Genomic DNA, 21,886 nt, shown 5'->3' with positions numbered 1-21,886 from the left:
GGTCATTTTAGTGTTTAGGTGTTACGTCATCATGCAGTAAAGTTTTAAAACTGGATATGATGTAACACAGAAAAGGTTAGTAAGCAAATGTATCACATTTAAATCATGTTAACATGGATATTGTTTACGTCTTGTGGCTATACTTTTGAAACAGTGAGTATTTTAATGTTTATGGATTTGCCCCATTCACTTCCATTGTAAGTGCCTCATTGTAACACTGATTTTTTGCTTTTTTTAAAGAAAAATAGGGACGAGACAAAATAATTTTTTGTGGTAATTATCATTATGCCACAAACGCTGTTGATTGAGCTTAACTTGTATTGAACCTGGAATATTCCTTTAAACAATTTCAAGGCACCTGTGCACTTTATATATTGAACATCTTGTACTGTTTCAGTGATGTAAAATGTCTTTGTTAATGGCATTTTTATGAGAATCATCTCACAACCTTTGTATTTGACATGATACAAGTAAAACATCAACACACAAACATTTTGTCTTTGCTGTTTCCATAGATAGATAAGAAAGACTGATGATAGACAGATAGAAAGAAAAGAATGATAGATAGATAGATAAGAAAGACTGATGATAGACAGATAGAAAGAAAAGAATGATAGATAGATAGATAGATAAGAAAGACTGATGATAGACAGATAGAAAGAAAAGAATGATAGATAGATAGATAGATAGATAGATAGATAGATAGATAGATAGAAAAGAAAGACTGATGATAGACAGATAGAAAGAAAATAAAGACTGATGTTAGACAGATATAAAGAAAAGTGATAGATAGATTGATAGATAGATAGATAGATAGATAGATAGAAAAGAAAGACTGATGATAGACAGATAGATAGATAGAAAGAAAAGAATGATAGATAGATAGAAAAGACTGATGATAGACAGATAGAAAGAAAATAATGATAGATAGATAGAAAAGAAAGACTGATGATAGAAAGGAAAGGAAGACAGATAGATAGACAGACAGACAGATAGATAGATAGATAGATAGATAGATAGATAGATAGATAGATAGATAGATAGATAGATAGATAGATAGATAGATAGATGTGACTCGGAGGAGGATCATTAGATGGCAGCACTCACTGTTATTCGCTCTTTAAACTGTCAGTGAGAAAAGCGCTACTTCTATCAGAACTGAGGAGTTTCTTGTGTCCAGGTTTTTCGCGTTTAAGAAGAAAAGATGGAGGAGTACCATTCTGGAGAAGAAGTGTGTTACATTAGGCATGACATGATGCAAATGGTTACAACGTGTTATCTGTGTATTATGTTTAGTGCTGGGAAACTACAGACCGGCTTTTATTGCTAGCTTGCTAACCGCTTCATCCAGACAACAACAAAAGCTTTAATTCATCAAACACCAGTTTTACATCCTTATACTATCCTGTACATCTACATAGATCAGCTAAAACTGCATTTCACTTTGTGTTTTACATTATTGTGTTTTTATTTTGTGCATGCCATATTTCTGGGTGTGGCTAAATTATAAAATTCATAAGCAAAACACAAATCAGGCCTAAATATGTCAATATCGTTATCAAGCTCTTGTTTATCAATGTTTTGAGGGTTTTGCCAAAGTTCTATCTCTGAAATGTTGATTTGGGAAACTAAATGGTTTGACAGCTAATTCATCTCTTCTCATATTTCCATTTAGGTGTCTTTCAGCCCAGATGAATCAAGTAATGTCGTGAAAGAGGTATAAAACCAATGACTGTATGATCACGCACATAGAAGCATAAATTTCTATTGATGTTTCACATGAATTAATTGCTTTGTTGCTGCTGATGCCTCCAGGATTAATGCTAGCCTATTTTCTTTTGGGTGTAAGCATGCTTTATTAACCCTTGTGCGACCTTCGGGACATTTTTGTCTTTTTAATTTTTTTGATGCCAATGGGATCAAATATGCACTCTGGGATACACTCTGGACCTTCAGGACACAAATGTCCCCATTGAAACCCATTGAAATTGCAGTATTGATCCCAGTGCCATTAAAGCATGACATCTGATATTATGCTTTCATTCTGGAGCCCTGGCTTCAAAATTTACATGTTTAGCCTATGGAGCAAATACTTGCTTTTCTCCTATTTTCTGTTTGCTGTATTATAGAGCACTGCAGGCCAGTTGAATAAACAATGGAGCTAAAATTGTGTGCGTGTGTGTGTGTGTGTGTGAAAAACAACAGTGGCATTATATAAACAAACTGGCATTCAAAGGGTTAACATCCTGAAAATGAATGAATATTTGGTAGTTATGATCAGGACTGATGTTGGTTTAAAAAATGGACTCATTGATAGTAGAAAATAATATAAATATATAATATTATGGCAGTTTTTTGCCGTGGACATTTTTGTCTTTTTGTTTTATTGATGCACAAGGGTTAAATCTGTTTGTGTGTTTATTTGACAGTGCATCGAGGGTATAATTGGAGGTGTGGACTACAGCCAGAACAAAGTGAACCAGTGGACAGCCAGCATAGTCGAACATGCTCTCACTCAGCTAGTCAAGCAGGGAAAGCCATTTAAGTACATTGGTATGACGTTTGCATATTAGATTGCATCTTATATTCATCCTATAAACAAATAGATTATGGGTGTTTGTCATGGTCTAATTAATTAAAAAATTAATTAAAAAAAAAAAAAAAAAACTGTGCAAATGCAATTCACACATAACAATGACTTGAATACACCTCTTATATGATGAACATGTTTTAAATGACATTAAAAAGTCATTTTGTTATTTGTTGTGGGGCTTAAATTAAAATAATGTCATGTGGTGCAACTGTCCGGAGTCTCATTAAAAGCAGAAATTCTTGATAAAAATAAACGTTGTCATGAGAAGGCCTGTCACGATAATTACGTTATTGACTTATAATGACAATAATATTGTTTATCACAATTATTTATGGAGACTGAGTGTGAAGATTTAATAATGAATCATTATTTGATCATATCATTAAATATCAAGACACATTTGGTGCAACCATGAGAACATTTCTTGATATTCTTTACTGAATAATGCATAATATATGTAAAAAAATATATTTTTCACCTTGAAACATATGTTTGAAAACTTTTTTAAATGAATGAGGAAGTTGTGTGCGCACTCATGTTTTCAAGGTGTAAGGAATCTGTTTTAATACCTTTTAATTGATGCTTGCACCACATGCAATTTTTAAAGTAATTACATATTTTTATAATTTTTTTTTGTCCAAAATGTTATAAATGTTTAACATTTTCATGTTTGTAAAAACAACATGAACTCAAAGATTACGTGTCTACAGACCTGACACATGTTTTAAACTAGATTTTTAAAAATATTTAACATTTTATATCACCTCGGACAACCTTATTTGTCAATGACCTGTGTAATTTTAAAACTAGGGCTGTCAATCTATACAATATTTTTTAATCAAATTAACCTCTTCAACTGGGGCATTTTTGGGCAACATTTTTGCAATTTTTCACACTCTAATTTAAAAGCTCACTATTAATTTAATTTCCAAAAATATCTGAAAAACATTTAATACAATTATTTTAAAAGGTGTGTTTACTGACTTTTTAGAGACGTGTGTATATATATATTTCCACCGAAATTGCAATGGTCTCATGCCGAGCCTGTGCTCTGCTGATTCGCTGTCGGTGCAATCTGGAACCTATTGTAAACCGGCCGTGCTTTCCAAACGGTGGCATAACGGGTTACTGTCTACGTGGTAGTTTCATGTGACTACCACAAACATAAACAAACATGGTGCATCATGTGTTTGTATAAAATTGCTAAGTTCTGTAAACTGTTACAGTGGAATCATTATTATAATTGGTGTAGCAGATGGTTGTATTTGGATTTTTGCCATAGCATATAATATTATTGATTGAGAATCCCACAGTTTTACTTAAAGCATAGCTGTGATCTTCCAGACTTAGTGAGTTGCTGGTCAAAAATCCCCTTACAGAAAAAAGCTTTACACAAAATAAGATGACAACTGTGTAAGAAAAGTTGACAAAGTTGGCAAATATAACAATTTACTGAGATCAGCTGCAGAGGACACCGGCGATTAACTTTTTATCTCTAGCGTTACTGGATTCAATGCCTCGGTTATTTAGCAGGCTGGTCGGTGTCCCATAACATGCTCCAAAAAAAAGCGAAAAAGTACTCCTTGCTGCAGACGGTAGCTACTGTTGTTGTTTGGGAAAACTTTACCATGATGATGAAACATTATCCCGCCTTCCATCCCCTGATGTAATCGGTTCCTGCCTAGAGACCAGCAAGCTTTTGGGGCCGGTGCAGAACCAGGTTTATGGCCTCGGAGCAGCCTTTTCAGCAGTGGAATTGCTTGAAACAGTTTGAGAATATGCACCGGCTCAAGAACTCCTGAAGTGGGAGACACACATTGACTCCATTGTGGAAAAAGGCCCAGCAGAGGTTGTACTTCCTTCACCAGCTGAGGAAGTTCAACCTGCACAGACGCTGCTGAAACAGTTCTACTCAGCAGTCATTGAGTCTGTCCTCTGCACTTCAGTAACTGTCTGGTTTGGTGCAGCTATGAAATCAGACATCAGAAGACTACAGAGGACAGTTCGGACTGCTGAGAGGATTATTGGTTGCCCCCTGCCCCCCTTCAAGAACTATACACTTCCAGATTGAGGAAAAAGGCTGGTAAAATCACTCTGGACCCCACTCACTCAGCCCACTACCTTTTTGAACTGTTGCCTTCTGGCCGACGCTTCAGAGCTCTGAGCACCAGAATCGTCAGGCACAGGAACAGTTTTTCCCTCAGGCTATCCATCTCATGAACAGTTAAATTGCCCCATTGAGCAATAATTATGTGCAGTACACAGTTTAAGTCTTTTTACAGTCAGGTCCATAAATATTGGGACATCGACACAATTCTACCACCACAATGGATTTGAAATGAACAAGATGTGCTTTAACTGCAGACTTTCAGCTTTAATTTGAGGGTATTTACATCCAAATCAGGTGACCGGTGTAGGAATTACAACGGTTTGTATATGTGCCTCCCACTTTTTAAGGGACCAAAAGTAATGGGACAATTGGCTGCTCAGCTGTTCCATGGCCAGGTGTGTGTTATTCCCTCATTATCCCATTTACAAGGAGCAGATAAAAGGTCCAGAGTTAATTTCAAGTGTGCTATTTGCATTTGGAATCTGTTGCTGTCAACTCTCAATATGAGATCCAAAGAGCTGTCACTATCAGTGAAGCAAGCCATCATTAGGCTGAAAAATCTAAACAAACCCATCAGAGAGATAGCAAAAACATTAGGTGTGGCCAAATCAACTGTTTGGAACATTCTTAAAAAGTAAGAACGCACCGCTCAGCAGCACCAAGAGACCCAGAAGACCACGGAAAACAACTGTGGTGGATCCCTGGTGAAGAAAACACCCTTCACAACAGATGGCCAGATCAAGAACACTCTCCAGGAGGTAGGTGTATGTGTGTCAAAGTCAACAATCAAGAGAAGACTTCACCAGAGTGAATACAGAGGGTTCACCACAAGATGTAAACCATTGGTGAGCCTCAAAAACAGGAAGGCCAGATTAGAGTTTGCCAAACAACATCTAAAAAAGCCTTCACAGTTCTGGAACAACATCCTATGGACAGATGAGACAAAGATCAACTTGTACCAGAGTGATGGGAAGAGAAGAGTATGGAGAAGGAAAGGAACTGCTCATGATCCAAAGCATACCACCTCATCAGTGAAGCGTGGTGGTGGTAGTGTCATGGCGTGGGCATGTATGGCTGCCAATGGAACTGGTTCTCTTGTATTTATTGATGATGTGACTGCTGACAAAAGCAGCAGGATGAATTCTGAAGTGTTTCGGGCAATATTATCTGCTCATATTCAGCCAAATGCTTCAGAACTCATTGGACAGCGCTTCACAGTACAGATGGACAATGACCCGAAGCATACTGTGAAAGCAACCAAAGAGTTCTTTAAGGGAAAGAAGTGGAATGTTATGCAATGGCCAAGTCAATCACCTGACCTGAATCCGATTGAGCATGCATTTCACTTGCTGAAGATGATAACTGAAGGGAAAATGCCCAAGAACAAGCAGGAACTGAAGACAGTTGCGGTTGATGAAACCCAGCGTCTGGTGATGTCTATGCGTTCCAGACTTCAGGCTGTAATTGACTGCAAAGGATTTGCAGCCAAGTATTAAAAAGTGAAAGTTTGATTTATGATTGTTAATCTGTCCTATTACATTTGGTCCCTTAAAAAGTGGGAGGCACATATACTAACTGGTGTAATTCCTACACCGGTCACCTGATTTGGATGTAAATACCCTCAAATTAAAGCTGAAAGTCTGCAGTTAAAGCACATCTTGTTCGTTTCATTTCAAATCCATTGTGGTGGTGTATAGAGCCAAAAAGATTAGAATTGTGTCGATGTCCCAATATTTATGGTCCTGACTGTAATTATCCAACATTCCCTTTGCAAAACGTCAGAATATTCAAGAACCGGGAAAAGATTATCTGGTATGTGCTGCCGAATGTTCAGCAGTTCGTCCCTGGTAAAACTGACTGGAAAAAGATTACTAAACACAGGACTATATAACAAAAAAAAAAAAAAGAATTGGAGAGCTCCACACCGAGGCGGCCATCTGTTCTGATTTTTTTTTTCAAATTGTTATAGTAATTTTTCATGTTATTAATGTCCTGACTAAACATTGTGATCAGTTGAATGCCACTTTGGTGAATAAAAGGACCAATTTCTTTCCATAAGACCAAAATCTGCACATTATTCCAAACTTTTGGCCACCAGTGTAATTCTGGTTCTGTTCACTCTATCTACATGCAAGGTCTCATTTTATTCCACTAGATGGCAGCAAGTACTAGAAAAAATATTCCATCACAATATACAGATCTAAAATGTACGTGGTGCTCTAATGCCTCTCAGCCCTCACAGATGTGCTGGTCCATAGACACTGAGTCTAATTCCCCATTGTTTCATCGAATATCTCAACATCTGAGTGGACTAGAAGCTCAATCTAGGTGTCATTAGAAAGCTCTGTCAATAACATATTTCTCTGATGATTTGTTTAGCATGCTTTTCCTGTAAGATTGCATATTTTGTTCTGGACATTTATTATATAACATTGGCTTATTCACACAAATAAGCTCACAGACTAGGAAAAAATGGCTAATTTTGTAGAAAGGTAAGAATAGATATACATTTTAGATATCTGGGGCTGACAGCAACATTGATCGGTAAAAGTGACATTTGTATTTGATGTCTTACAGAAATAATATTTGACTTTGTGATTCTTTTTAAAATATTTCAAACTGTAGCATAAGGGCAACAAAATAAACAATAGGCTTGTCAACTTAGGTGCTATTTGAAAGACTTTTATATTAATATTGATATTTGTACCTCATTACCTCTAGGTGGTGCTTATTTGCGATACAGATGTTTTCTGGCATTATTTTGTTATTTTATGTAACATAAATGCAGAATTGATGGTATCTTTGAAAAGCTCAGATTCTAAGCTTTCAAATGATACCCGTACACATGACTTTAAGTTTTAAAGAGAGTTTAACGTTTTAAGCGTAAACTCATCTCGCAAAATAGCTGCCAGATAGCCAATAGCTTTTGGAGCTGCCAGAAGGCGTACACATGCATCAGACAGGCGCTTTTGGAGCATCTCAGTTTGGATGAGTCGCATCATAAACTTAGAAAAACATGTCTCGGGATCCCTGCATTTAAATTTGCGCTCTGTCCAGGTGTGTTTGAACACGTTCTCATCTTGTGCTGTCACAAGTGTGGTTTGTTGTCAATACAGCTGGAGTTCCGCTTACTGCCCCCTGCTGAAAACACTTGGTACTTAAATTGCGCCAATGAAAGGAATATTCCTTATTACGGTCCGGGGACATGATTAATTACGCTATTTTTTATACAATTACTTGCAGTGAATTAAAGCGTTAAAAAGACAGCCCTTCTTATATAAATTGTATATGTTTATATATGTTATATTTTATTTGTTGTATTGCACAAGCCTGAAAGATTACAGTTAAATTGTTGTTGTTGATTGTATATGTTATGTATTTTTTTTTTTTCAGTTAACTGTGCCGTGATGCAGAAAAGCGGTGCAGGTCTTCACACAGCAAACTCGTGTTACTGGGACACTACCACTGACGGTAAAACTTTGTGTTATTTTTATATCATCTCAAACGTGAGAAAGCAGCTGTGCCATTTCTTATTTCTTTTATTAAATAAATGTCCATTTTTTATATATATATATATATATATATATGTTGTGATCACTTAAACTATAGTGGTGTACTCTTTTATTTGCAAATATGTTTGCATAGATTTTTGCTTCAGGAGCTAAATAAATGATCCACTATTATGTTTCCACAGTTTTCCAAATGAAGAAAAAAATAAATTAATGGAAAAAGTGTCGAGAAAGATACTAAATTGAACGTTACGCAGTATTAGAAACCCCATCGCAGCAATGTTGACTTTATTTATTTTTTAATGCCAGGGTAAAATTCAAAGAGTAATTTTATAATTTACATAAAATAATAATAATTAAAATATAAAACGTTTGCTTTTGCATCATCACAGTCTGTGAAAAGGATCCTTTGGTTCTGTAATGAGACACAGTGCACATACTTTATTTGCCAAGGTTTAATTAGATGCATTCAATATAAGTCTATAGCAGAACATACATCAGCTTTAACATGTCAGTTTTGTTTGCCTCTTTAAATATGTTCATCGAATTTGTAATGCAGTTACATTTTGTTCTTCCTAGCCCTTTTAAACCTGTTTTCAATATAGTATGGCAACATGGTGGCACATCACACGACTGGGACAGATATTTAACTAAATATGTGTGTCTTCTAACAGGAAGTTGCACAGTCCGGTGGGAGAACCGCACCATGTACTGTGTGGTCAGTGTGTTTGCTGTGGCTAATGGGCTATGAAGGAACCAAGCCTGATACATGCACAAACGCTGGCATAGAAGGGCAACGCCATCTTCACCCTGACGTTTACGTCCTAAAGTCTGTTTTAAAGCTGTCTGCTGCAACACACCTCATGAGAAATGACTAAAACCAGGTTCATTTTTGTTTACGCCCAATTCACAAAGATTCGACTGTATTGCAAGTGCTTTTCAATCATACACACATTGTACCTGTAGTTGCCATTTTATTTATTTTTTTGCTCTTGCACATGTGTTGATGCTTAATTATTAAAGTTGTCGGATTTGGATTTAATATTCCAGTGTTAAGTAAATGTATCATGGTTTATATTTATTTATGCATTTGGCAGACTTACAGTGCATTGAAGGTATACATTGCATCAGTTTATGTTCCCTTGGAATCGAACCTATAACCTTGGCATTGCTAGCGCCATGCTTTACCAGTTGAGCTACAGGAACCCCTTTAGTTTAGTCTTCTGTCTTTTGAGGATTTACACATACAATATTCAAAGCCTGAAAAAGTAAAAGCATATTCAAAACCACAATATTAGGAGAAACTGACAAACAGTACACATAATAACATGTTAAGCAGTTTTTCTAGGAACTGAAATAGGTTTATTTCCCTCCATTAACCTCTGAAATCAAACAACACTTAAACTGGTTTTAGTAAATTGCTAACAGAAAGAAAATAGAAACAATAAGATATCAGAAGATTACGTTTTTAAAGACGCACAAACAAAGCTGGTCTGAACAGTATTACATGGAAATTTCACTATCCATTACACCTTATTAACATTAATAAAAAGCACTGAAATTGAATGCTTTGTTGAATTCAATAGCTGACTTTGTTTTGCATTGGAACATTTAATTGACGAGCAATTAATAAATGATCATTCCGGGTTCAATACAAGTTAAGCGCCATCGACTGCATGTGTGGCGTAATGTTGAATACCACAACAATTCATTTTGACTTGTCCCTCCTGTTATTTAAAAAAAGCTAAAGTCTGGGTTACAGTGAGGCAATTACGATCTGTAAACATTAAAAGACTCAAAAGTATATCCACAAGACACAAACAATATACTGTTTGTGTTAACATGATTTTAGTGTGATATAATAGCTTACTAACCTTTTCTGTGTAAAGCTATAGCCAACTTTACAACTTCGTTGCCATGATGATGTAATGTCAACAATCCCAGATTATTTAAAAAACGTTATAGCTCAAATAATACACAAGTTTTAACAAGAATTAATGCAAGTGCTTTTATAAAATTACAAGCGTCACATTTCCGCCTTTAAACCCTCCAAAGACTGGCCCCATTGGCTTCTATTATAAGGGCCTCGCTACTTCGATTTTTGCTTTTTTTAAGAAAACAAGGGATGAGTTACAATTATTTTTTGTGCTAATCAGCATTATGACACATTATGCATGTTTGAACCTGGAATATGCCTTTAAAATAAATGTCTTTGATTCTTGATTGTGTTACTCAACAATGGATTTCAAAAGGTTTATTTAAGTTCCACTTGAAAAAGAGGAAGACCATTTAGCAAGTAGGGAATTTTCACATCCTAACTGTAAAATTACACTTCGTTCCAAGCAATATGCTCATAGACATGATATAGCGAGACCTATAACACAACATAATGACTTGTATTATGTATCATGACATTACACATTGTAATGTTGTCGAAATGGTGTCGATCAGAAGTTTTCCTTGTTGAATATAAACTCAGACTCGGTGTGTGTACGGCACTGTTTCCCCAGAGTTTTAGCCAGTGCCGTTGGACCACATAGAAACACTCCTACTTTTGAACTAAGAGAAAGACGTGGACAGAAATAATAGTCAATAAAGCCTGCGAAATGAGCATTTTACTGATCATATTAAACAGAGACTATTACTTACCCTGGGTGTTGGGTAGCAATGGCAGTGAATTCATTGTCCCAGTTGGGTTTTCCGTAGCAAGTCTTCTGCTTTAGCCCGGTGATGGGGTCATTCTCTGCCTCATATTGAACTCTGATGTGGGCGGCCTGCATTCAACAAAACAAGCCGAGTGTCAGACACTACCATGCACGTATCACCAGATGTAAACACACTTTTGCTATTTCAAAGCTGTTTTAAGAGGTCAATTCATGGGTTGAAAATAAACAAATACATCTTTTCTCTCAGTCTCACCTCAGTGTCTTTCCAGCGCGTAAGATAGATGTTGTAACTGAGGAAGTCACTCATGTCTTTCTCTGTCATCTCTCTTTCCAAACTCTGCAGCAGGTCTGCAAACCACTCGAATGCCTGAGTCTCAGGACACAGCCAATAGAAATAGATCTGCAGAGGTCAGAACATAACATTAGTAACCCTGCACCAATGCTGCCTCTCAGCTAAAATGTGCATTCAGAAGAGTGCCAAAGCTGAAATGTTTCACAGAGTCATTGCAGTATTTGAACACCTATCATTTCATTTCAATAGATAAAAGGTATCAAATGAAGTTATTATGACCTTGGAAATAATTTGCAATGACTTTTAAGTTTAACCAACTGGTCCCAAGGTGATTTTTAGTGGATGTATGAAGAGTAACCAAAGTGTAATACAACCCCAAATCCAGGGTGTGCTGAGTGACTCCAGCCAGGTCTCCTAAGCAACCAAATTGGCCTGGTTGCTACGGAGGGTAGAGTCACATGTGATGACCTCCTCGTGGTAACTATAATGTGGTTCTCGCTCTCGGTGGGGCGTGTTGTGAGTTGTGCGTGGATGCCGCAGAGAATAGCGTGGGCCTCCACACGCGCTACGTCTCCGCAGTAACGCACTCAACAAGTCACGTGATAAGATGCGCGGATTGACGGTCTCAGACATGGAGGCAACTGAGATTCATCCTCCGCCACCCGGATTGAGGCGAGTCACTACACCACCACGAGGACTTAAGAGCTCATTGGGAATTGGGCATTCCAAATTGGAAGAGATAAGGAGAGAAGAATAAAATTACCCGAAAGAGTGATTTGTAAATTATATTCACCCTTTGCTTTATTGAAAGCACTACAACTACACATTATATGATGTTTTACCTTGTGAATCTCATATCCATCCATCTTCAACCGCTTATCCGAAGTCGGGTCGCAGGGGGCAGCTGCTCCAGCAGGGGGCCCCAAACGTCCCTATCCCAAGCCACATTAACCAGCTCTGACTGGGGGACCCTGAGGCATTCCCAGGCCAGTGTTGAGATGTAATCTCTCCAACTAATCCTGGGTCTTCCCCGAGGCCTCCTACCAGCTGGATGTGTCTGAAACACCTCCCTAGGGAAACACCTCCCTCCAAAACCACCTCAACTGACTCCTTTCGACGCAAAGGAGCAGCGGCTCTACTCCGAGCTCCTCACGGATGACTGAGCTCCTCACCCTATCTCTAAGGGAGAAGCCCTCCACCCTTTTGAGGAAGTCCATTTCGGCCGCTTGTACTCGCGACCTAGTTCTTTCGGATCATGACCCAGCCTTCATGACCATAGGTGAGGGTAGGAACAAAAATTGACCGGTAGATCGAGAGCTTTGCCTTCCGGCTCAGCTCTCTTTTCGTTACAACGGTGCGATAGAGCAAGTGCAATACCGCCCCCGCTGCCCCGATTCTCCGGCCAAACTCCCGCTCCATTGTCCCCTCACTCGTGAACAAGACCCCGAGGTACTTGAACTCCTTGACTTGGGGCAATACCTCCTTCCCTAGTTCCCTAGTATTTCATAGTTTTTTTTTAAATAAATGTACAGTAATTTCAAATCAGATGATTGCAACACGCTCCAAAAAAGTTGGGACAGTCAAGTGTTTACCACTGTGAAACATGCACTTGTAATCCAGGCAGTATGCGGTTCTAAGTTGTCCTGATAGAACATGCCCGGACATCCCTGGAAAAGATGCTGGATGAAAGTATGTGTTGCTCCAAAATTTTAAATATCTGTCTGCATTAATGGTACCCTAACAGATGTGCGAGTTACGCACGCCATGAACACTGACACACCCCTGGCCCATACAGACACTGGCTTTTGGACCTGAAGCTGATCACAGCTTGGATGATCCTTTTCCTATTTGGCTTGGAGAACACGACGGCTAATTGAATTGGCTATTTGAAATGTGGACTCTTCGGACCAAAAAACACAGTTCCACTGTTCTACTTTCCATCTAAGATGAGACCAGAAGTCGGCAGCGCTTTTGGACAGTGATGATGTACGGCTTCTCCTTTACACAGTAAAGTCTTAACTCACATCTGTGGATGCAGTGGCGAGTTGTGTTGACTAACAAAGGTTCACTAAAGTAATCCCAAACCCATGTTCATGATATCCATTACAGATGAATGATGTTTTTTAAGACAGTGATGTCTTAGGGATCAGAGATCACGTGCATTCAGAAGTGGTTTTCGTCTTGCCCTTTACGCACCGAGATTTGACCATTTTAAATATATGTACACTGAAGAGGAGGAACATTGTTCTCAAAGTGCTGGATTATTTGCTGAAGCATCTGCTTGCAAATTGACAAGTCTTGAATGATCCTTGCTCTTGAAGGAGTAGGCTGTTTTTGGAGTCTCCTTATACAGTATACAGTACTATGACACGATTGCCTCCCCTGTTTAACATCTCCTGTTTCACTTCGCCTTGATATATCAACTCGTCAAATTGTTATTAGTCTTAAATTACCCCTGTCTCAACTGCTTTGGAGTGTGTTGAAATCCTCTGATTTGAAATTACTGTACATTTTCAAAAAAAACGATGAAATTCACAAGTTAAAACATCATATAATGTGTAGTTGTAGTGCTTTCAATATAGCAAAGGGTGAAAATAATTTACAAATCACTCCTTTTTGTTTTTATTAGCATTTGGTGTTGTATATCATATTACAACCTTTCACTCAGAGCTTAAATTGCTAAACTTGATGCTGTTGATCACCTTTTTAGTGAAGACATTTTTGTTCTCTTGGACATGTTTGTACCACACAGACTTTAAAACAGAGGCAAAAGGTGTCACTCCAATACCGGCTCCAATCAGCATCACAACCTCATAACGAAACACGTCTTCACTGGCCGTCCCAAACGGCCCATCCACCGCCATCCTGCACGCATAGGCACAAACAAGCTGTTTTCATTGAAGAAATAACTGAGCATTGTGCTCGATCATAGTGATTTCTATTCTTTCAGTTCTGTGCTGTAGTCATTAGAAAATGTAACAAAATAGGAAATTCACTAATGTTGAAATAGATGATTGCTAAGCATCCTCTCAAACTGGAACCTTAATCTGTGCTGGTCTCTGATGCACACTTCTCTTTTTTTCAACTGAAGTTGCACCTCCACATCCCCTTTTTACACACGTATTTTCCCACTTTACAAAAGGCTCTTACCAGCACTATACAAAATATGACATTTGATTTGACTGAGTTTACGCACAACATCAGCATGATTTTAATAATCGATTAAGTGCAAATGTTACCTTAATGATCCATTTCTGCCTGATCTAACCTTTACAAATTACTTTTGTTGGTGTAACCTAATGCGTTCATGGTGTTTGAATTAACGCAGTAACGTGAGTTCAAAAACAGTTAAAATATAAGCTACAAAAAAATAAAATGTATATGTATAAATGTATAATATGAACAACCACATAGTGATTTAGATGTTCCCACATGAAACTCATTTTGAGGTTACCTGATAAAACATGTGTACAGAGTATACCGTTAGAACCTTACTTCGGAAGGGTCCAAGCATCCAGCACCGCGGTCTTGTCAGCTCCACAGGCCGTGTAGAGGGCTTCCGTCCAATCCCCTGCGATACGGATGTGCACGCTAAAGTGGTCCTCCTCGGGGGCAGAGGTCAGGGTGAAGGGATGCCACTCTAACTGAGAGATAGACGGGCACTGGATGAACACATACTGACCGACCTCCATTTTAAAGCCCTTCTTCTTCATCTGCAGCTCAAGAGTCTTGGAAGGGTGCGTGACAACCTGTAAAGTGACATTGAGAGAGGGGAAGACTTCGGTTAACCAGGACTGGATCAAGAGACCATGGTGAAGCTTGAAAACATGATATAATCACTAACCTTGGTAATGACCACCTTCTGCTGTGAGCGGTAGAATCGCACCAGTCTCTCGCAGACATACAGAAACATGGGGCCAACTACCCACTTCCATGTCTGTAAGCAAAGCACATGGGGAAACATGCATGATTATGTGAAACTGTCAAAAAAGTTTACTGTGTTACAGTAATAAGAATCATCACTGTAAACAATGGGAATAGTGAAAGTAAAACGTCCGGATGTTTAATTATTTTAATGAAAATAGGGGTAAAATGTGCTTGAATGTCCAGAAAATAATGTCACAATGCAAAAAATCTTAATGGTTCTAATGGCAGACTTTATTTTCTTAATGCAAAATATAATTTCATATTTTGTTAATATTAATTTGACATTTTCTTCAACAGTTTTTCAAAAGATGATAATATGATTTACCATTGGAGGGTTCCCAGCAAATTCCGGTTCAGGACAGTGTGTGCCTTTCTCACCCCAGGTATCAAAGTGGCTCTGACATTTTATTGGGTCGTGCACATTCATACTCTCAAGCGTTTGGCCTCGCACAATACGCCTTTACACACACACACACACACACACACACACACACACACACACACACACACATATGCAGTGTTATTGCATACATATTGCATAAGTGTTTCCTGCATTAACACGTAATTATGTTATGACTGAGATGTGTCATAAAATGATAGAATTCTACACATATGATCAATCAAATGTTGCTTGAAAACAATGTTTACTTCCATGAATAATGTGTTTCATTCAGCAAAAAAAAGGTGTTTACATGCAACATGAAATCAGATTATGCCTAAACCGTTTATGAGTTTACCCTGATAAATGAAAGCTGTTTAATTAACATGACCTTACATGTTGTCGGTGGTGGTTTATTAAGTATAATCGGTGTTATATAATGCATGTAAATGCTATCATTGACTCAACCAGTGATGTGAGTTTAGGGCGGGGCTATCTGTTTGTTTTTTGGGGACCCAATTTGGAATTCCCAATGTGCTTTTAAGTCCTTGTGGTAACATAGTGACTCGCCTCAATCCGGGTGGCGGAGGATGAATCCCAACGCGCACATTTTATCACGTGGTTTGTTGAGTGCGTTGCCACGGAGACATAGCACGTGTGAAGGCTTCACGCCATACATGCTCAACTCACCACGAACATTATTGCGACCTCGAGGAGGTTACCCCATGTGACTCTACACTCCCTAGCAACCGGGCCAATTTGGTTGCTTAAGAGACCTGGCTTGAGTCACTCAGCACGCCCTGGATTCGAACTAGTGAACTCCAGGGGTGGTAGCAAGTGTCTTTATCACTGAGCTACCCAGGCCCCCAATGAGCTATCTGTTTGCTGACTAATGGAAGATTGTTGGGCAGATTGTTCAGGGAAACCTGCTTGAAAACAGTCAATACTTTTTCAAATCCATTTCTGTCTAGTGCTGATGAAATTACACACTTCACCTTTAAAATATACAATAGTTGTCTGAAATCAGTATTTCTTTAGCTGAATGACAAACACTGCATTAGTTGAGTTTAAAAAGGTACATTACATTTAATATTTTCTAAATGACAGATTTGATTTGACTTTTGGTTACCCAAATGTAGAAGCACTGATTAAAATAAAAACCTCACCCGACTCCATGCAGCACCAAACCAATGAAAAATACGATGAACAGGTGGTGAGTAAACCAGAACACCTCGAAGTATGACCTTCTGATGACCTCCATAGAGGAGGTGATGATGAGGATAAGGGCAAGGGTGATGACCACCCCCGTCAGTCCTGCTATTGTTGTGAACATCACTATCGTTGGGTTCTATAGAGGGATCCAAAACACAAAAGCGATTCAACATTAATGGCAAAAGAAACATGTGGTTCTTAAACAGTGGTTCTTATATTGTGGGGCGCGAAAGACTGCCCTTGTTCTCAGGTCTCACATTCACTTATTCGAATTTGCCCCAGCGACAATGCACACAAGAACCAATGACATTTTTGTCCAATTATTTTTTCTCCATCTCCTTATATGGTGTCAGGTACACTAACTCAATTGCTTGATTACAGTATGTAATCAAAGTGCTAGCAAGATTAGATGGCTGAATGGAAAGATTTTCAGTGAATTAAGAATAAAATGTCAGTCTAATCCTGGCACACATACATATATATGTATATAGTTCTAGCGGGAAGACTAGCAGCTGTACATCATTGCACCATTAGCTGGGTAATTCCCAGCCAATCACATGTAAGCCATAGCTTTATAAGTCTGCTCACAATCTATCACATTGCTGTTTCAGTGTGCTAACACGCAACCACCACCACCCCACCACCACCAGTTGAGTCCCGTCCTGCACGGGGGTAGGCTCCTCGCCCCTGCCTCCTATCTCCAGCAGGAAATGACAGTTCCAAGTACAACTTCCTCGGACTGCCAGACGGGGCCTATGGCAAAGAGAGATTACTTTTCTGTTTTATATTCATCAAATAAATGTCTTCAGACTTTCACTCAAGTCTGCGAGTCTTCCCAATAGAAATATATATATGTGTTATTTGTATGATACACCAGTTCATTAATCGAATTTATCACATATATATATATCAATATTTGCTGAAAAAAGGCTCCCAAATAAAGATAATTTAATATAATAAACAATAATTGAAATGATAACTACAGTATACATAATTAATACATGTATTTAGATATTCATATTGAAATATATTCCATTATTGCAGCAGACGAGTAAAGAATTGATTATACAAAATAAAAAGTGGAATTTAAATATGGATCAGGAGGCGCGATATATTGTTTAAACACTTTGTTCAATTCAAACAAATGTTTTTTTGTTTGTTTGTTTCAAAGGGGGCGTGACCAAAAAAAACCCCACAAATTTGACAAGATTTCAAAAATCAAATGCTGTGAAATTTTCAGATTTTCAGATACTGTTGAATAGAGGAGTTGCCCGGGGAACAATCCCATACCAAAATCAGATCTAAATCAATATTGCACATCAAAAGCCCAAATTCCTAGAATTTTTAGTTGCTAAACCTTCTCAATAGTAGTCATAAATACGGTGGATTACACAGATGCATGATGATTGTTTCAACATGGCACTATAAATGTTTTTATTTTAATCATGGGTCTTCCTCTCAGTGTGCTATTTCTGGCCACTGTCCAGAGGGTCATCATGTCAACACCATGGCAACAGAATTTTAAAATGAAGTGATCACTCCACAGACAGCAGCACGGTTGCCATGTGATGAAACTGGGTGGTATCCTACGGGACTGAACTGAAATCAGTTAGAGGTTCCTTTTGTAATATTCGGCTTCCTTTAGTTTGCTCAAGGGATTCTGGTTCAGCATCAGTGTTTTACTGGAAACTTCAGAAAATACTGTTTCTGTGTAACTCCTACATGAAATCCAGCATGACAGAGATTGCTAAAAACACTATAAACTTCCTTTTTTTGCATGACATAGAATATTTAAACAATAATGTGTAATGTTGATAGGCGGGACAGTCTCACCGTCTCATTGGTTCTGATGGGGTTCAGGTAGGATGTGTTGCCACTGTTACCAATCTGAGAGAGCACGTACGGCAGGTGGCTACTGTTGACCATGAGCTGGGAATCCATGAATCTCTCAAAGTTAAACAGGTGAGCTATGATGTGGATCGCTGTGCGAATATACAAGATGTGGTCAAAACTCAGTTACCATTGGAAATCTTTGTGACAGGCCACTTCTTTATTTTTATTTTTTTTACAGTATACTGTAAATAAGCTATTTGTAGGTTGATTTCCCCCGAAAAGTGTGAACACTGTGGGTCTCAGTCAGCTCCCTAGGGCACTGATCAGGGAGTTTTAAGGGCTATTCAATCGCAAAATCATTCCAGCATCGTTGCTCACTATGTTCGCCTACCGGGAACATAATCATGTCTTCTGAAGGCAACGATGTCAATCTTATAATGTGGCTTGTTGAGGGCGTTGCCATGGAGACATAGCACGTGTGAAAGCTTCACGCCATACACACCGCGGCATCCATGCTCAACTCACCACATGCCCCACCGAGAGCGAACCACATTATAACGGCCACAAGGAGGTTACCCCATGTGACTCTACCCTCCCTAGCAACCGGGCCAATTTGGTTGCTTAGGAGACCTGGCTGGAGTCACTCAGCGCGGTTAAATATCTTTAACGAAAATGAACGACAGAGTCATTTATACAGTGATGGTGCTGATTAATAACAGCTGCGCTTGAATGTCAAGCTCGTTATCGTGTCGGAGGTGATTGAGTCATAAGTGTCCCAATGTTCAGCGGATGAACACCCTTGCTAGTGCCCAAATTTGTGTTCACGATACACTGATTCATGACATAGGGTGCTAAGGAGCTGATTGTGACACACCCTGTGATCAAAACATTGCTCGGTTTGTTTGAGCATCCCAACCAGCCCAACACAACAACATTGGCTCAACCAACAGTGTGAGTTTGGGGCGGGACCATCTGTTTAGGATGACCAATGGAAGACAGGGGGTGTATTCACTGAAACAACCGTACACCAATTATAATACTTGTAATAAAATCGTCTGAGAGTATTGCTGTGCATATAATTGTACTTATTTTTGCAATTACATTTGGGGAAGCTTGTGGTGCAAAAAATGACACACTTCACCTTCAAATAGATTTTAAAAATGTGACATTTGAGTGAGTGTCTCTCTTACCTGTGTGGAAAGCAATCATGTAGGCTACAAGTTTGTGGAAAGTGATGTTTCTGTCCAGCTGACGAGCTGCGGTGCGGCTACAGCACTGTCAAAACACATCGAATAATTGTTTACTTCTCATTATCTGAAGATGATAAATGTTTTTCTGTCACTCTGTTGCTCTTTTACTGACCTGTATGGATCCTCGCAGGAATGACAGCAGGTTTCTGCAGACGGGCAGCAGAATCAGCATGCAGTTAAAATTGAGACATGCAGCTGGAGCTCTGGCCCATGAGAGAGCATGCTGAGGAGAGAGAGAGAGAGAGACAGACAGACAGACAGGAGAAAGAAAATGAGTTTCATTTCCTTTTTTTGGCTCAGAAATATGAAGAACATATCCAATGATGCAATAGTTAGAGATACAATTTCACAGTACTGTACTGTACTAAAGATTATAATCTAACAATACACTAAAACAATATTAAAAAATTAACGCATATAAATTTCATAATAAAATTATCCTCTTTATTTTTAGGTTTACTTTAACTTGTATTTTTATATAGTTTATATTTAAGCTAATATACCATTACAAATATTTTAGCCTATTTTTCACATTTCATTTACAAAACAAAATTCCATCAAATTTAATTGAGCAATCTTTTTATTTTATTATTTTTTTTCTCTCCCCAATTTGGAATTCCCAATGAGCTCTTAAGTCCTCGTGGTGGTGTAGTGACTCGCCCCAATCCAGGTGGCGGAGGACGAATCTCAGTTGCCTCCGTGTATGTGACTGTCAATCCGCGCATCTTATCGCGCGGCTTGTTGAGCGCGTTACCGTGGAGACATACCGCGTGTGGAGGCCCACTCTATTCTCCATGGCATCCACGCACAACTCACCACACGCCCCACCGAGAGCGAGAACCACATTATAGCGACCAAGAGGAGGTTACCCCATGTGACTCTACCCTCCCTAGCAACCGGGCAAATCTGGTTGCTTAGGAGACCTGGCTGGAGTCACTCAGCACACCCTGGATACTAACTTGCAAACTCTAGGGGTGGTGGTCAGTGTCAATAATCGCTGAGCTACCCAGACCCCAATTGAATAATCTTTAATAAATAATAAACTAAATATTTTAAGTTTTATTATTTTAATTTAGTTAAACATTACACAATTAAATTTGATGGATTTTGTTATGAATCTTAAAAATACGCTAAAATATTTGTAATGTTCTATTACCCTAAATCAACAATATAAAAATAAAATTTAAAGTAAACCTAAACAGTATAATCTAATGATATATTACTATAAATATATGCAATATAAACATGCATCTTAGAGTAATATTTGTTATATTGTATATATTTATTGTAACATATTATTAGATTATTTTCTTTATTTCTAGTTTAACACTTAGATGTACACTTATTTTGCATATATTTATAGCTAATATTGTTTAATTTGTTAAGTTTACTCTTAAGATCTTTGTTTATATTGTATATTTTCATTCTAAATATATATATATAAACTTACAATTTACAGTAAACTTAGAAATAAAGCGTATAATTTAACAATATTAGCACACATGATTATATAAATAAGACTTAAGTTATTGTTGTGTACTACAAATATATCAGTAATTTGTAGAGTGTTGTATTCAAGAACTACACATATGATAAAATATACATTCAAATGTAACTCATAAACAATTACTGAATATGATACAACAGTATAAATGCTTCAGCACTCACCCCAAGGATAACTCTAGTGTAGTAGTATCTGTCAACTAAAAATGCCATGTAGAAATGCACAAAAAGAAAGATATTGATGCCAAGCCATACCAGCTGAAAAAAACAGAAAGGAGGAACAGAGTAAGGTGTAAATCACAAGATGGGCATTTTCAGCACAGGTAATTGTGTCAAATTAAAAACTTCATAATCTAAAGATAATAACAATATTATTGAATTGAACTACAGTGCAATTGAGAAGCTTACAATGACAAAAATGGATAGTCCTTCATTGGCAGCAAAATTTCCCATGATGTTGAGCTCTTTGTGTAGAAGGAGAAAGAGACAGTTTGAAGAAAGTTACTAAAAACAGATTTGGTTTATAAAATAGAGAAGCAAGCCAGGAAATGTCCCTCACAAATTTAAGCCATTTAGAAACCAGCAAATTTCCTCAATTTAAAGAGGGTGGGT

General features: G+C 38.1%; 2 protein-coding genes across 2 annotated transcripts; one reads left to right on the top strand and one right to left on the bottom strand.

Annotated features, from left to right (window-relative positions):
- The first annotated feature begins 1,114 nt into the window (after window positions 1-1,114).
- LOC127626215 (dynein light chain Tctex-type 1-like) lies at window positions 1,115-9,033 on the top strand. The gene is made up of 5 exons (XM_052101839.1): window positions 1,115-1,231; window positions 1,676-1,717; window positions 2,430-2,553; window positions 8,097-8,174; window positions 8,887-9,033. The coding sequence occupies exons 1-5, from the start codon at window positions 1,205-1,207 to the stop codon at window positions 8,961-8,963; spliced, it is 348 nt and encodes a 115-aa protein (XP_051957799.1). The 5' UTR covers window positions 1,115-1,204; the 3' UTR covers window positions 8,964-9,033.
- A 1,596-nt stretch (window positions 9,034-10,629) lies between these two features.
- Window positions 10,630-21,879, bottom strand: LOC127626204 (cytochrome b-245 heavy chain). Its single transcript, XM_052101822.1, has 13 exons — window positions 21,683-21,879; window positions 21,440-21,532; window positions 19,884-19,994; window positions 19,712-19,796; window positions 18,522-18,670; window positions 16,643-16,824; window positions 15,423-15,555; window positions 15,015-15,107; window positions 14,666-14,919; window positions 13,873-14,035; window positions 11,132-11,278; window positions 10,862-10,986; window positions 10,630-10,771 (listed from the first exon to the last, which is right to left on the bottom strand). Exons 1-13 carry the CDS (start codon window positions 21,725-21,727, stop codon window positions 10,660-10,662), a joined length of 1,692 nt encoding a protein of 563 aa, XP_051957782.1. The 5' UTR covers window positions 21,728-21,879; the 3' UTR covers window positions 10,630-10,659.
- Between the last annotated feature and the right edge of the window lie 7 nt (window positions 21,880-21,886).

The sequence above is a fragment of the Xyrauchen texanus genome, chromosome 32, assembly GCF_025860055.1.
Source record: "Xyrauchen texanus isolate HMW12.3.18 chromosome 32, RBS_HiC_50CHRs, whole genome shotgun sequence".
Lineage (NCBI taxonomy): Eukaryota > Metazoa > Chordata > Actinopteri > Cypriniformes > Catostomidae > Xyrauchen > Xyrauchen texanus.
The sequence above is the reverse complement of the archived record's forward strand: the minus strand, read 5'-3'. Positions and strand labels throughout refer to the sequence as shown.